The sequence below is a fragment of the Panthera pardus genome, unplaced genomic scaffold (assembly GCF_024362965.1).
Source record: "Panthera pardus isolate Hobbes unplaced genomic scaffold, ASM2436296v1 HiC_scaffold_13, whole genome shotgun sequence".
NCBI classification, from domain to species: domain Eukaryota; kingdom Metazoa; phylum Chordata; class Mammalia; order Carnivora; family Felidae; genus Panthera; species Panthera pardus.
In genome coordinates, this window is record NW_026526688.1 from 105,265,218 (window position 1) to 105,278,570 (window position 13,353).

The following is a 13,353-nucleotide window of genomic DNA, read 5'->3' on the forward strand; positions in this document are numbered from 1 at the left end:
TGATTTGGCTGAAACTACCCAAACCCTGGCCTTTTTGTCAAGGTAATTTTCAGTCACCTGTCATTTTTCATCTTTTTCTTTTCTTTTCTTTTCTTTGCTTTTCTTTTCTTTCTTTTTTTTTTTTTTTTGAAAATAAATCAAAGTACTTACTGGGTTGAGAACCACAGTGAAGAAAAGTTCACCTCCTTGAATACTCTTGTCCAGCTCTTTAGGACCTCCTGGATATTCTTTGTAGAAAATTGTGTGAGTGAAAAGCCCACAGGTTTGTCTTGGAAGAACCTGAAGGAAGAATAAACAAGTAAGGAAAAATTGCTTTCAACCAATTAATTTGTTGAACCGTGGGTTCTTTTTCATGGAAGCTGATGCATAAACTGGTGTCATTATACAACTCTTTTTAATTTTATTATTTTTTTTAATGTTTATTTCCGAGACGGAGAGAGACAGAGCATGAGTGGGGGAGGGGCAGAGAGAGAGGGGGACACAGAATCCAAAGCAGGCTCCTGGCTCTGAGCTGTCAGCACAGAGCCTAATGCAGGGCTGGAACCCACGAACCATGGGATCATGACCTGAGCCGAAGTCGGACGCTTAACCAACTGAGCCACCCAGGCACCCCTCGTTATACAACTCTTAACTCAGGCCCAGAAAATCCTTCACACTCTGGGAAAGCAAGGATGACATCAGTACAGAAGGAATACAGAAGAAAGTTGAAGAAATATTTTAAAACTAAGATAGACTTTGAATTATTTTAGCCACTTATCTATTTTAAATCTCCAAGTCAGTACTGCTGCTATGAAGCCTAGTATGTTCCAGCATCTTAAAAAATAAAAATGAAGTAAAAATGATACTTTAAAAATATAGGAATTGTCTGTGTTATCCTGTAGTGTAGTAGGCAAAAATTTTAAGGATAATACTTTCTTCCAAATTCTACACATGCACTAGAAAAAAGGTCAATTATTAACTTAATGTGATTCTTAAGAAATTATATTTTAAATTAGAATAAATATTTGAGACACAAATCATAGTATCTTCTTTACTCTGAAAGGACTGCTGCAGGCTTTAGAAATTGCCCTGAATTCTAAGTCTGAAGACTGCCAGTTTCAAAAGTAAAAAAGAGATTATGCTTTTGATTATTAATTTTTATAAACTGTCACAAACAAAATGATACAAGCTCACTTAGGAAAAAGTCTTATTTTCATCCTTTGTACATGAAAACCATTATTTGCTTCAATTGTACACATCTGTGATAAGGATATTTTTTTTCAAATTCTTACAGCTTTCCTAGTAAAATAACAGTGCAATTATAAAAGAAAGTGTGAATTAAAGCTGTGCAGGATGGTACAATCTTTAGCTAAATCTTATATAATGACTTCATAATAACCTGTGTTTGTCACTGTGTACTTGAAGTAGTAGAAAATTAATGAATACACTTTGGAGAACTACAAGCTTACAGAATCTTACACAGATGAGTCTTCTGTTTATTGTCCTCAGCAAACTGATCTTCATTTTTTCCTGCCTTTTTTCTTGAAGCACATTTGGCTCAGTAAGTGCTTTCAAAATATTACCTTTATAGGACTTTTCATGCTTTGCAAGCCTCTACAAATATACTTCTTTTTCTTTAGTTTGTGTATTATAATAAATTTCAATCTTATCCTTGAAAGTTTTCTTAGAAAACATAATTCTTAGCTCAATCTGTATATCATATATTGCTGTATAACTCAAAACTTTATCTCCTATTTATATTTTGAAAATTGGTGAAATATCCTCAGAAGCCATTCTATATTGATGAAATAGTTAAAGGAACTTCAATTTATTGTGGAGTATTCATTCTGGTGATGTTTACATTTAAAAATACTACACATTCTTATAATGTTATGCACAAAATCAATGGCAAAAAAGGACTAAGTGCAAAGATACTCTAACTGAATTAAATATGTTCCCTAACAATTCATGAAAATATCTTTTTCCTGGAAATCCAAACTTTATACAGCATTTATACATTTTTTTAAACAAATACATATTCTAAACTCTGTGTAAGTCCATGTGGGAGAACACAAAGATTTATACTTTCTACCCTCGAAGATTTAAGGTATATCAGGATAATGAGAAATACTCCAAAGCTAAATAACAAAATGACCACATGATTAAACGCTAGGTTAGTTTTATATTTTAAAAGTGCATGATTTTGAATCATTTTTAGGATTAAGTTTGAATATCTTGAATAGGTACAGTGTGTCCAGAAAGTCTTTCAAGGTAGAAAAAAATGACAAAGATGTAGACACAGCAATACTGCTTTAGAACTTTTTGGCTGGAGTGAGTCTGTATTAGCTACAGGAAAATAGAAGATGGAAAGATAGATTTAGTCTAAATTGTTTTCAGGTACTTGAAGAGCAAGTTAAGGGGTATGGAGAAAACTGGAAGTATCAAGGTTAGGAAGGCCAAAATGAAGGCAGCATTTTAAAAAGTATGAAAAGTGTAAGGTTAGGTTGTGCATTTGGGAGCTTTCTTGCTTCTTGAGATAGGCCTGAATCACAATGTACTTTCCTCTTAGGACGGTCTTTGTTGCATCCCAAAGGGTTTGAACTGTTGTGTTTTCATTTGCTTCCATGTTCTTTAATTTCCTTGTTAACCCATGCATTCTTTAGTAGGGTGTTCTTTAACCTCCATGTATTTGGGGGCTTTCTCAATTTTTCTGGTGGTTGATTTCAAGTTTCAAAGTGTTGTGATCTGAAAATATGCATGGTATGATCTCGATCTTTTTGTACTTGTTGAGGACTGATTTGTGACCCAATATGTGATCTATTCTGGAGAATGTACCATGTGTACTCGAGAAGAATGGGTATTCTGCTGCTTTAGGATGAAATGTTCTGAATATATCTGTTAAGTCCATCTGGTCCAGTGTGTCATTCAAAGCCATTGTTTTCTTGTTGACTTTCTGCTTAGATGATCTGTCCATTGTTGTAAATTGGGTGTTGAAGTCCCCTTACTATTATTGTATTATTATCATGAGTTTCTTTATGTTTTTTTTATTAGTTGATTTATATCTTTGGGTTCTAGCAAGTTGGGGGCATAAATATTTACAACTGTTATATCTTCTTGATGGATAGACCCCTTAATTATGATATAATGCCCTTCTTCATCTCTTGTTCAGTCTTTGTTTTAAAATCTAGTTTGTCTGGGGGCACCTGGATGGCTCAGTTGGTTAAGCATCAGACTTCATCTGAGGTCATGATCTCGTGGTTTGTGAGTTCAAGCCCCGTGTCGGGCTCTGTGCCTGGAGCCCGCTTCAGATTCTGTGTCTTCCTCTCTCTATGCCCCTCCCCTGCTCACACTCTGTCTCTGTCTGAAAAATAAATAAACATTTAAAAAATCTAGTTTGTCTGATATAGGTATGGCTACTTTGGCTTTCTTTTGACCTTCATTAGCATTATAGATGGTTCTCCATCCCCTTATTTTCAATCTGCAAGTGTTTTTAGGTCTAAAATGAGTCTCTTGTAGGCAGCATATAGATGGATATTGATTTTTACCTATTCTGCTACCCTGTGTCTTTTAAGTGGAATATTTAGCCCATTTACATTCAGAGTGATTATGAAAGATGAATTTAGTGTCATTGTGTTACCTGACCTATAGAACTGGCATTTCTGGTGATGTTCTCTGGTCCTTTGTAGTCTTTGTTGCTTTGGTCTTTTTTTTTTCTCCACTCAGAGAGTCCCACTTAAAATTTATTGGAGGGTTGGTTTAGTGGTCATGAATGCCTTTAGTTTTTGTTTAGGACACTCTTTATGTCTCCTTCTATTCTGAATAACAGCTTTGCTGGATAAAGGATTCTTGGCTGCATATTTTTTCTATTCAGCATATTGAATATTTCCTGCCACTCCCTTCTGGCCTGCCAAATTTCAGTGGACAGGTCTGCTACTAACTTTACACATGAAAAGCTGCTCAACATCACTCATCATCAGGGAACTATACATCATAGCTACAATGAAATATCACCTCACACCTATCAGAATTTCTAAAATTAATAACTCAGGAAACAACAGTGGTTGGTGAGGATGTGGAGAAAGAGGAACCCTTTTGCACTGCTGGTGGGAATGCAAACTGGTGCAGCTACTCTGGAAAACAGTATGGAGATTTCTCAAAAAATAAAAATAGAATTACGCTACAACACAGCAATTGCAGTACTAGGTATTAATCCAAAGGACATAAAAATGCTAATTTGAAGGGGCACATGTACCCCAATGTTTACTGCAGCGCTATCAACAATGCCAAATTATGGAAGGAGTCCAAATGTCCATCGATTGATGAATGGGTAGGGAAGATGTGGTACATATATACAATGGAATACTACTTGGTGATGAAAAAGAATGAAATCTTGCCATTTGCAGCAACGTGGATAGAACTAGAGGATATTATGTTAAGCAAAATAAGTCAGTCAGAAAAGACAAATATAATTTCAATCATATGTGGAATTTAAGAAATACAACAGATGAACACAGGGGAAGGGAAGGAAAAATAAGATAAAAGAGAGGGAGGCGAACTATAGAGACCCTTAAAGACACAGAACCAAATGAAGGTTGCTGGAGTGGATGTGCATGGGGTAATGAGCTAAATGGGTGATGGTCATTAAGGAGGGCACTAGTTGGGATGAGCACTGGGTATTATATGTAAGTGATGAATCAATGGGTTCTACTCCTGAAACCAATATCACGCTGTATGTTAACTAACTTGAGTTTAAATAATAATAAAAAATACTAGAACCTGCACCAACTTAATAGAATGCTACAAAACTGAGAAATTAAACCAGATGATTTAAGGAGAAGTGAAGGAAATAAAATTCACCTGTAGGAAGAAATTCCCAAATGGGAAACAGTTTGTAAACATTGTTTGGAATAGGGAAAGCATTTAATTCTATTGGGCAAAGGGAAGCCAGGTAGACACTGATTCACTGACAAGGGGAGGCATCTAATCAAAGAGGACACTTTTAAGATTAAGGGGTTAGGGTTGGTTACTGAGTTTTATGTTTATAAAATAGTCCATACAAAGGGTCAATTTGTATTAAGTTTCATAGACTGTATACCACCCACGTGTGTTGGCAGACTGGGAAAGCTAGAACAGGGGAGGAAATGACTCAAAGTTATTTCATAAAACCGGTTGTGCTCAAAAATAAAAATAAAAGGAATGAAAAGATTGGCACTATCTGTGGGCTAGGTTGCAGTGCAGGAGGTGGATAGAAGTTGTAAACAGACAAAGTAGGAACAAGCAACGTAGTTTACACATGAAATCAAGGCAGTGAATTAGGCTGTAGGAAACTCAGGGGGAAAAAAACTTATTGTAAAGGAATTATTGATGGAATGTCGAGACTGGAAGTTGGCGGGGGAGGGGGGGGGCAGGCAGTGGCCAGTGTGATGTTTGAAATGTAGAACTGAATTGGGAATAGCAGGATCAATAAAAGCTGGTTTGATGGGAAGATAATGACTTTCATTTAAGGCCTTTGGAATTTGATTTGTGAATATTAAAAAAAAAGTTTCCCTCATGTCATAAAACAAAATATGGGTGTGATTTTTTTTCTTTGCAGTCTCTCCCTAGGAGGGGGGTATTGGCTCTGGTGGTCTTCACTTGTATCTCTATTTGGATGCCTCCAAGCCCTGTCCTCTCTCTTTTACTGCATAATCACCTGCCTGCTGAACATTTCCCACTTGGAAATTCTCATCCAAGAGCCTACAAAACAAATATAGAGGGTTTCCATGGATTGGTACAAAACTGGAGCGATAGGGACAGTTCTGTCAAAACAGGAAATCTGTTACAGCCTTTATTATCTGCAAGATTTGTACATTTATAATACAGGTAAAATATGTTCTCAGGAGAAATGAAAAATGAACATATCTCATGGGACATATGCAAGAAAATTTTCTGGCAGTACAGAGAGAAACAGAAACAAAAGAGAACAACATTTAATAAAGTCCTTAGAGACTTAAGTTTACTATTCTACTAAGCCTGAATATGATTTGAAATACTCTTCCATACTTTTAAATGATAATATAACCCAAGTCTCCTAAACTCTGTCTGATCAAAAGGCTAGCAGATTGATGCATAGTGAGTTTATTTTCAGTAAAGAAGAAGGGCAGACTGGGATAAAATAGAGCCATTTTGTCCCCATCTAGCATTTACGACAGTTTTTGTTGAGGAAAAAGTCAAGACGGGAGTTGCTCTAGGTTAAATGTCATTATCCATTCTGTAATTTTTGCAGACATTAGAAAACTGTCTGAAAAGAAGTCAGTTACACCTAATTCTAGAGAGCAGACATCTGGTCAAACACAGTTTGACAGAGAGTTCTAGTGCCTCACCACATAGTGTTCTTCTGTGTGGTATTCCTTCCCAGTACGTGTCCCAGGAAGCCCATCCCTAACTTCACCAGCACTCTTTGGATTTTCTAATTTGGGAAAAAGTAGGATTTAATTACTTTGGGAGGCCTCACAAAGCATCAGGCAGTAACATATCTTGACAGTGTGCATTTATCACCAGGGTAAAAAAACAAAACAAAACAAACAAACAAACAAACAAAACAGAGAAGCTTGGGGGAGAATCTGACAATGGATGTAAATGACTTAATTAACATCATCTGTTACTTTTGTACTCTATATTATGATCTGTTAGTGATTATGCAGGACTTCACATATAGCTTCTTGCTGTAAGTAGTTGAATTTTTTGTTTATTTGTTTGGTTTGACATGGTAAAGAGAACAGTCTGACTTGTACAAGAGCAGAATGGTTAATACGCAGAGAGTTGGTTTTAGTTTTACATACTAAATAACTTTTTGAGGAAATGATGGCTTCTATAAATTACCTGCAAGCCAGATGTAGTGTTTCCTTAGTATTTTAATATCAGTTCCTGGTTAATAGTAGTAGTGTCAGTAAAAACAAAACAAAACATTTTATACTAAAGAATCGAGAAGAGGTAACTTTAATTAAAACATCCTTTGCATAGATATGATGAATGTACTTCCTGCAACATGCAGCTTTTGCTATAGTTAAGCTTTCAACATTTCGCTTGCCTCTTTTGTTCTTTCTTCAAATGAAGAATGGAAATCTGGAAGAATTAGTTGTACCCTATGCATACCGGAGAAAGCTCACCATGATGTTTTTGTGGATGAAGCCCCTCCGATATCGAGCTGGTTTCAGATGTGGATATTCCTCAGTGCTGGTGATTCTAATATTCCAAACCTTCTTCCAGGCTTCATAAAGCTGAACATGTACAGGGTAGACTCCCGAGTGGTGAGGAGCCACCGCATAGCCCATGTCCGTAGGAATGCCATGCTCCTAAAACCAAGCATATGTGAATTAGAACGTGGGAAGATTTATCTTGATCCCGTTTTTACCCCAGGATTTTCAAATGTGGTATAAATGCATTTGTTTAAATCCATCATTATTTAATTGTATTGTAAAACTAAAGTAACAAATATTAAGGCCTCTAGACATCATGAAGCCTAGGTAACCATTCCACCAGTCTTGACGTTAACACGTTTGTGCTGAAGAGGGGGTGGAACAGGACTAATGATTTTAGTGAGCAACTTGAAAGAGTCTGCATTAGTGCATCTTGTCATTACCACCTGTTCTCCCTTCTCACAATTTCAATAAGTGATAGGACAAGCACTTGCTTACAAACAACACTCAGCACTCCCCACAAAATAAGACCAACCTTTATTAGAGGAATAGAACACATTCTGAGTTTGCTAGATCTGCTAATAGGATTTTATTTTGTCTGTCGCCCAGGTTCTACCGTTTTCCACACTTCTGGTGGTCCCTCAGCATGTGGGTCAATAATAGACTATGTTCCCCGCCTTGGAAGAAACACGCACTTTCAATGAGAAAATGTATTAAATCTTCAGAGCAATTTTCCTTGAGCCTGAAATCCTGGTAAAAGTAGAAAGTACTGAAAGAACCAAATAATCTGGAAGTTTAGTTGATTTGAAGTCAAGATTTTGTATATGAAATGAGTCCAGTTAAAAAAAATTGTTTTGAAATCACACATACACGCATATATGCACACACACTACTATCTTCTATTCAGTTGATTCTGACCCCGTCAGAAAGTTCCAAAACTAAAGCTATGTGACATCTGGATATATTGCAGGGGGTTTGGGGAAACCTTGTATAATGTGATTGTTCTTCTTCATTTGAGATGGTCCATTAATCCTGATATATAGAGGAATCTTTTGGCATAGAGGAAAATTGCACAGGCATAAAAGATGAAACGTATCTTTTATAAAAAGATCACCCATGGCTTCAGCAGTAGATGTGTATTTTTCTCTTGAAAGATAGTTTATTTTTCTAGCTATAATTTCAATTGCTTTATAGTCTTCAAAAGTTCCACCTAAATAGGCTTTCCTTGAATTAGTCATGGCTGTTCTTCATGTCAAAGAAAAATTTCACGTACAGAGAACCATAGTATCAGGCTGCTAAATGTATTGTAGAAATATGCTACAAATGGATATGGAAAAAGAGGCTAGCTGTGTTTGGCTAGTTTGTATAGCTAGCTTTTTTTTTTTTTCCAACTTATATAACAACAGGAGGTGATGACATATATGAAGCCCCTGAACATAGAAAGAAAACGGGTTGTCAATGGTTTGTAGTTCCTTAAGTATCAGACTCCTTTACACAACATAAAAGGCCCTCAACATTTGGCCCCAATTCTATCTACATGACCTTATCTCCTATCAGCATCCATCCTTCCCACCCCCAATGTCTGATGATTCCCTTCAAGTCTTTGCTGTATACTGTACACACTGTTCTTCTCAATTGGAATACCCCGTTCCTTTATCTTGTAAATTCTGTTCATTATTGAAGGCTGAGTTCAGGCAGGTATAGTTGGAGTTGTTGAAAAGGGAAGCTACCAGATTTGTGCCATGACAAAGAGAATGGGTGGTATTAGAGTGCAGTGGCCCATGCCTGTGTTTCTGAGGAGTGACAGAGAAAGTTTCATGTTCATCTTATTTGCGTTTTTGTAGAAATTACCATGTTTATGCAATTATTATTTTATCATTTAGAATTTCACTAAAAACTAAATTGAAACATCTCACTGCATTTTTTACTGTTTTCTTAAAAACTCAAACTAAAGCAAATTTTTTTCAACTAAAAATAATTTACCAAGGCATACTTTGTGTTAGAAAAGGTCAGTGAAGTACTCATCTAAATTGGTTTAAAAATAGGGGTGCAGTGATGATGGACTTGGTGAAAGAAAATGAATTTCAATCATAGAAATTTAAAGAAAAAATTAACAATTACAGGTTGACAGTTTTCTAAGAAGCAAGGATAAAAATTCACAATGATAGGAACTGTACTATTAAATTCAAATATCTCCAAATTTGTAAGAAATTATGCTAATAGAAAGCTCAAGATAGTTTTAAATGCCCATAAGTGTTTGGCTATGTCTTCAGGAACACCATGTAAGAAAAGGATCGTCCTGCACAGCAAGTACACTTCCCTTATTTTGGAATATTCCCCAATACTGGGGGAACAATTGTATACACAATTTTTGTTTTTATTTCCAACTTTTAACACTGAAGAAATGCTGAGGCTTTTTAGTCTCATCTTTTATTTGTGTGCTGGTGCAGGTGTCACAGTGGTAGAGAACGCCACTCCTGGAGTCAGACATATCTGGCCATTTCACTCTCCCCTTCTCCACCCATGTGGCCTTTGGCAAATGATTTATAACCTCTAAGCCTCATGTTCTATTCTCTAAAATGCTAGTCATAGAGTACTTATCTCAAAGGGGTTGAGAGTAAATTAAATAATATTATACAGGGAAAGCATTTAGTTCATGATACACATTCAATGTATGTTGTTTATTGTTGTCATTATTCATCTGACTCCATTTTTTTTTTTTTTTTTTTTTTTTTGGTAAGCTATGATTCTACTACTCAACTATAATGTGGATATTATGAAACCACTGGGCCACCTTTTTATCAGTAAAAGAGCTAGGCCCTCTTTTCTATTTTCAATGCAGATTTTGGGATTCGCTCTTGTGAGGATTCTGTGACTTGAATCCTAATAGCTCTTCTTGTGTCTGCTTCCCAGCCTGATCTGTCCAAATTGTCTCAACCAGTGCCATGTGGCTCCAGCCCATAAATCATTGACAGTTCATTAGTAGAAAATCTCCTTTAAAAGAGCTTTAGATTAGGGCAACATAAATTGGCTCCCAAGTTTGCATTCAATACCAGAAAGAACACTTGAAATGGTATTGCACAGAAAAGTTTGGGCTAAGATGTAGGTGGTGTATTTTGGAAGGCAGACTATCAGGTTTTAGAAGGTTTAGCCATAATGCTTAATTCTCGAGTGAATATTCTCTTCTAAACCTTTTAATGTGAAATTAAGCACATATTATTTTATTATATGGGGCCAAAAGTCTAAAATAATAGACATTTTAGCTTAAAAAGTTAATTCTCCTTCTTCATTAATCCTTGATTAAAAGTAGCATCTTAGTTCCAGGAACTCGGCAATCCACACCAAGATTTTCCTAGTGGAGGACATGGACCAAAAAGACTGGGGAATATGGCTCTGTTACTATAAAATGTAAGTTAAAAACTTAGAACACAAGTGGGATTGATTAGTCTCACAGCTGAACTATGAATCTCCACCTCCCATCTCTTCCAGATATGCTCTCTCCCCAGGGTTCCTCCATGTCATTGAATGACACTATCGGTCATCATCCAACTAGTGGCTATCTAGAAAAAATTAGATGTTGTTCTTGACACCTATTTCCTCATTCTGTCTTAAATCCAGTCCATTATCATATCCTATCAGTACTACCTCCAGTTTGCATCTTAAATCTATCCACTTTTCTCCAATTCTGTCATCACCATTACATAGAATAATCTACCATTTTATTCCATGGGCTTCTAGCACAGGCTCCTAACTCTTCTACCCTTTTCCTTTCTCGCTGAACCTAATCAATTTTCTACATAGCAGCCAAAGTAAGACTTAAAAGTCGCAAATATGATCCTATACCTTCCTATTCAAAATCTACCCTTGACTTATGGTAAAATACAAAACTCTTAGGATAGTTTCAAGCCTTGCACGATATGACACTTCTCTCCTTAGTCTCATTTTGCACCACCCTCCTCCCTTCACTGTATTTCCATCACATTAATCTTTTCATGAAATCCGTCAAGCATTTTCCTACCTTAGCATCCTCCTATATACGGTTTTCTTAGCCTGGAATGTCCCTACTCCAGCTCTTCACTGGGATAAATGTGCCACCTCTTTTTGGTGATTCATCCTGTCATATCTGTAAAGAAGCCTTCACTGACAAGTCCTTATCTAAATTAAGTCTGCATTAAGACTTCTCTTTGTAGCCTTCGTTTCTTTTTCATAGTACACTGAACAGTTTGCAAGTGAATATTGTTCTGTATAATTATTTCTTAATGTCTCTCTTCTTCACAAAACAATAAGCTCCATAAGTTCTGGGTTCTGTTTTGTCTACTGCTACATGGCCAGTATCTTGCCAATAGCAAGCACTCAATAAATATTACTGAGCAAGTTTGTGAACTGATTCTGACCACCTCCCTTCATTTTAACTTTCATTTTCTCAATGATCTCAGTTAAACTCTCAGCTTGCCTGGAGAATGGACATATGGTACCTCGCAGGGAAATTTAACACTTACATGAGTAATACATGAAAACATTTTTTGAGACTGTAGCTAAAAATTTCTATTCAAGTGCAAAATAGACACATTTATTTGTTGTTATGAACTTATATATTTAAATTATATTGTATAGAATAAAAATTTTAAGATTTTCATAAATTGTACGTTTAAATACTTCCAAATAGAGAATGTGAAGATAATACATTTTTATCAAGCAAGAATGATCCTATGTTCCTTAGAAAAATTCCCCAAAAAACTAAAAGAAGAGAAAAAAATTTGGTATTCAGGTATTTGAGCTGCTCAATTAACTTCACTACTGAAGAATCACTGTTTATTATAATCTTTGATAATGTTTACTTAAATTCTTGTTAGTACAGGAATGGTACTTTACCTTTTAAAAATTTGAGTATAGCTGACACACAATGTTACATTAGTTTCAGGTGTTCAGCTTACTGATTTGACAAGTTTATACATTATGCTGTGTTCACCACAAGAACAGCCACCATCTGTCCCATTATATCACTATTACAATATCATTGACTGTATTCCTTATGCTATACCTTTTATGCCCGAGACTTACTCATTCCATAATTAGAGGCCTGTATCTCCTTCTCCCCTTCACCCATTTTGCCCAACCCCCTACCTCCCTCCTTTCTGGCAACCATTAGTTTGTTCTCTGTATTTATAGTTCTGATTTGGTTTTTTGTTTGTTTATTCTTTTTTTTTTTTTTTTTTTTTAAGATTTTACTTACATGGTATTTGTTTTTCTCAGTCTGACTTATTTCACATAGCATAATGGAATGGTACTTTACTTACTTTTAATATTTTTCCCTTTCAATCTAGAACCTTTTAAATTTCCATTTAGGACTAGACTTGTTGCCTGTTTCCACATGTCTCAGATTAGCAAGTTTGAAAACTAATGTAATTAGAAAACCCACAATGATAGGCAACCAAACAGACATTCTGTATTCTATAGTGGAAAAAATCTAAAAGTTCATTACAACATAATTTGGAAAAACTTCTAAGTGCTTTTCTACAGTTCATTTTGGTTAGAATGTCCCATTTCCTCAGTTACATAGAAGTTCATTCTTTGGTTAACTATCTCATAGTACTGAGAATTTACATTTACAATTTACATGGATTTATGATACAGTTTCTATATGTTTACATTTGGTAGTATATTTTGCAGTTGTTTCCAGAAAAAATATTGTTTTGCCTTGATTTTTAAAGTGCCTTCTTTAAAAGCTATTGCTTTTCACATAGAAAAGAATATATTTTTCCATGTGATAGGTGCATGTTTGGAAAATGAAATTAGAACCTTTTAACATAAAAGACATATGAGTGCATGCACACGTGTATGTGTACACACACACACACACTATATATATATATATAGTGTGTGTGTGTGTGTATATATATGTATGTATATATACATATATATACCTATATACGTATAAATATATATATATGTATATATACACATATATATGTGTGTGTATATATATATATCTTAAATCTATGAAGAACAAAAAATATATATATGAAGAAAATGATTCCCTTGAATTAAGGAGCATTTTAAAGGTTCTAAAGACAATTTGTTTTCCTAAAGTGAAACTAACAGGCCACACACAAAGTTTAGCTTATGGGAGCCCAGGGGGCCTCTCTCCCATCTGGAGAAGGAGGAGTTCTGTAGCAGTTACAATTGATGTAAATTA

The 13,353-nt window shown here is 35.5% G+C and overlaps 1 protein-coding gene across 1 annotated transcript in view; it reads right to left on the reverse strand.

Moving 5' to 3' along the window:
- LOC109248590 (bifunctional heparan sulfate N-deacetylase/N-sulfotransferase 3) overlaps window positions 1–13,353 on the reverse strand; it is a 182,764-nt gene that overhangs the window by 85,168 nt on the left and 84,243 nt on the right. Inside the window, exons 5-6 of the mRNA XM_053901285.1 lie at window positions 7,128–7,313; window positions 151–279 (exon numbers count right to left, since the gene is read on the reverse strand). Coding sequence (XP_053757260.1) covers window positions 151–279; window positions 7,128–7,313 — 315 coding nt within the window. The remainder of the gene's footprint in view (window positions 1–150; window positions 280–7,127; window positions 7,314–13,353) is intronic.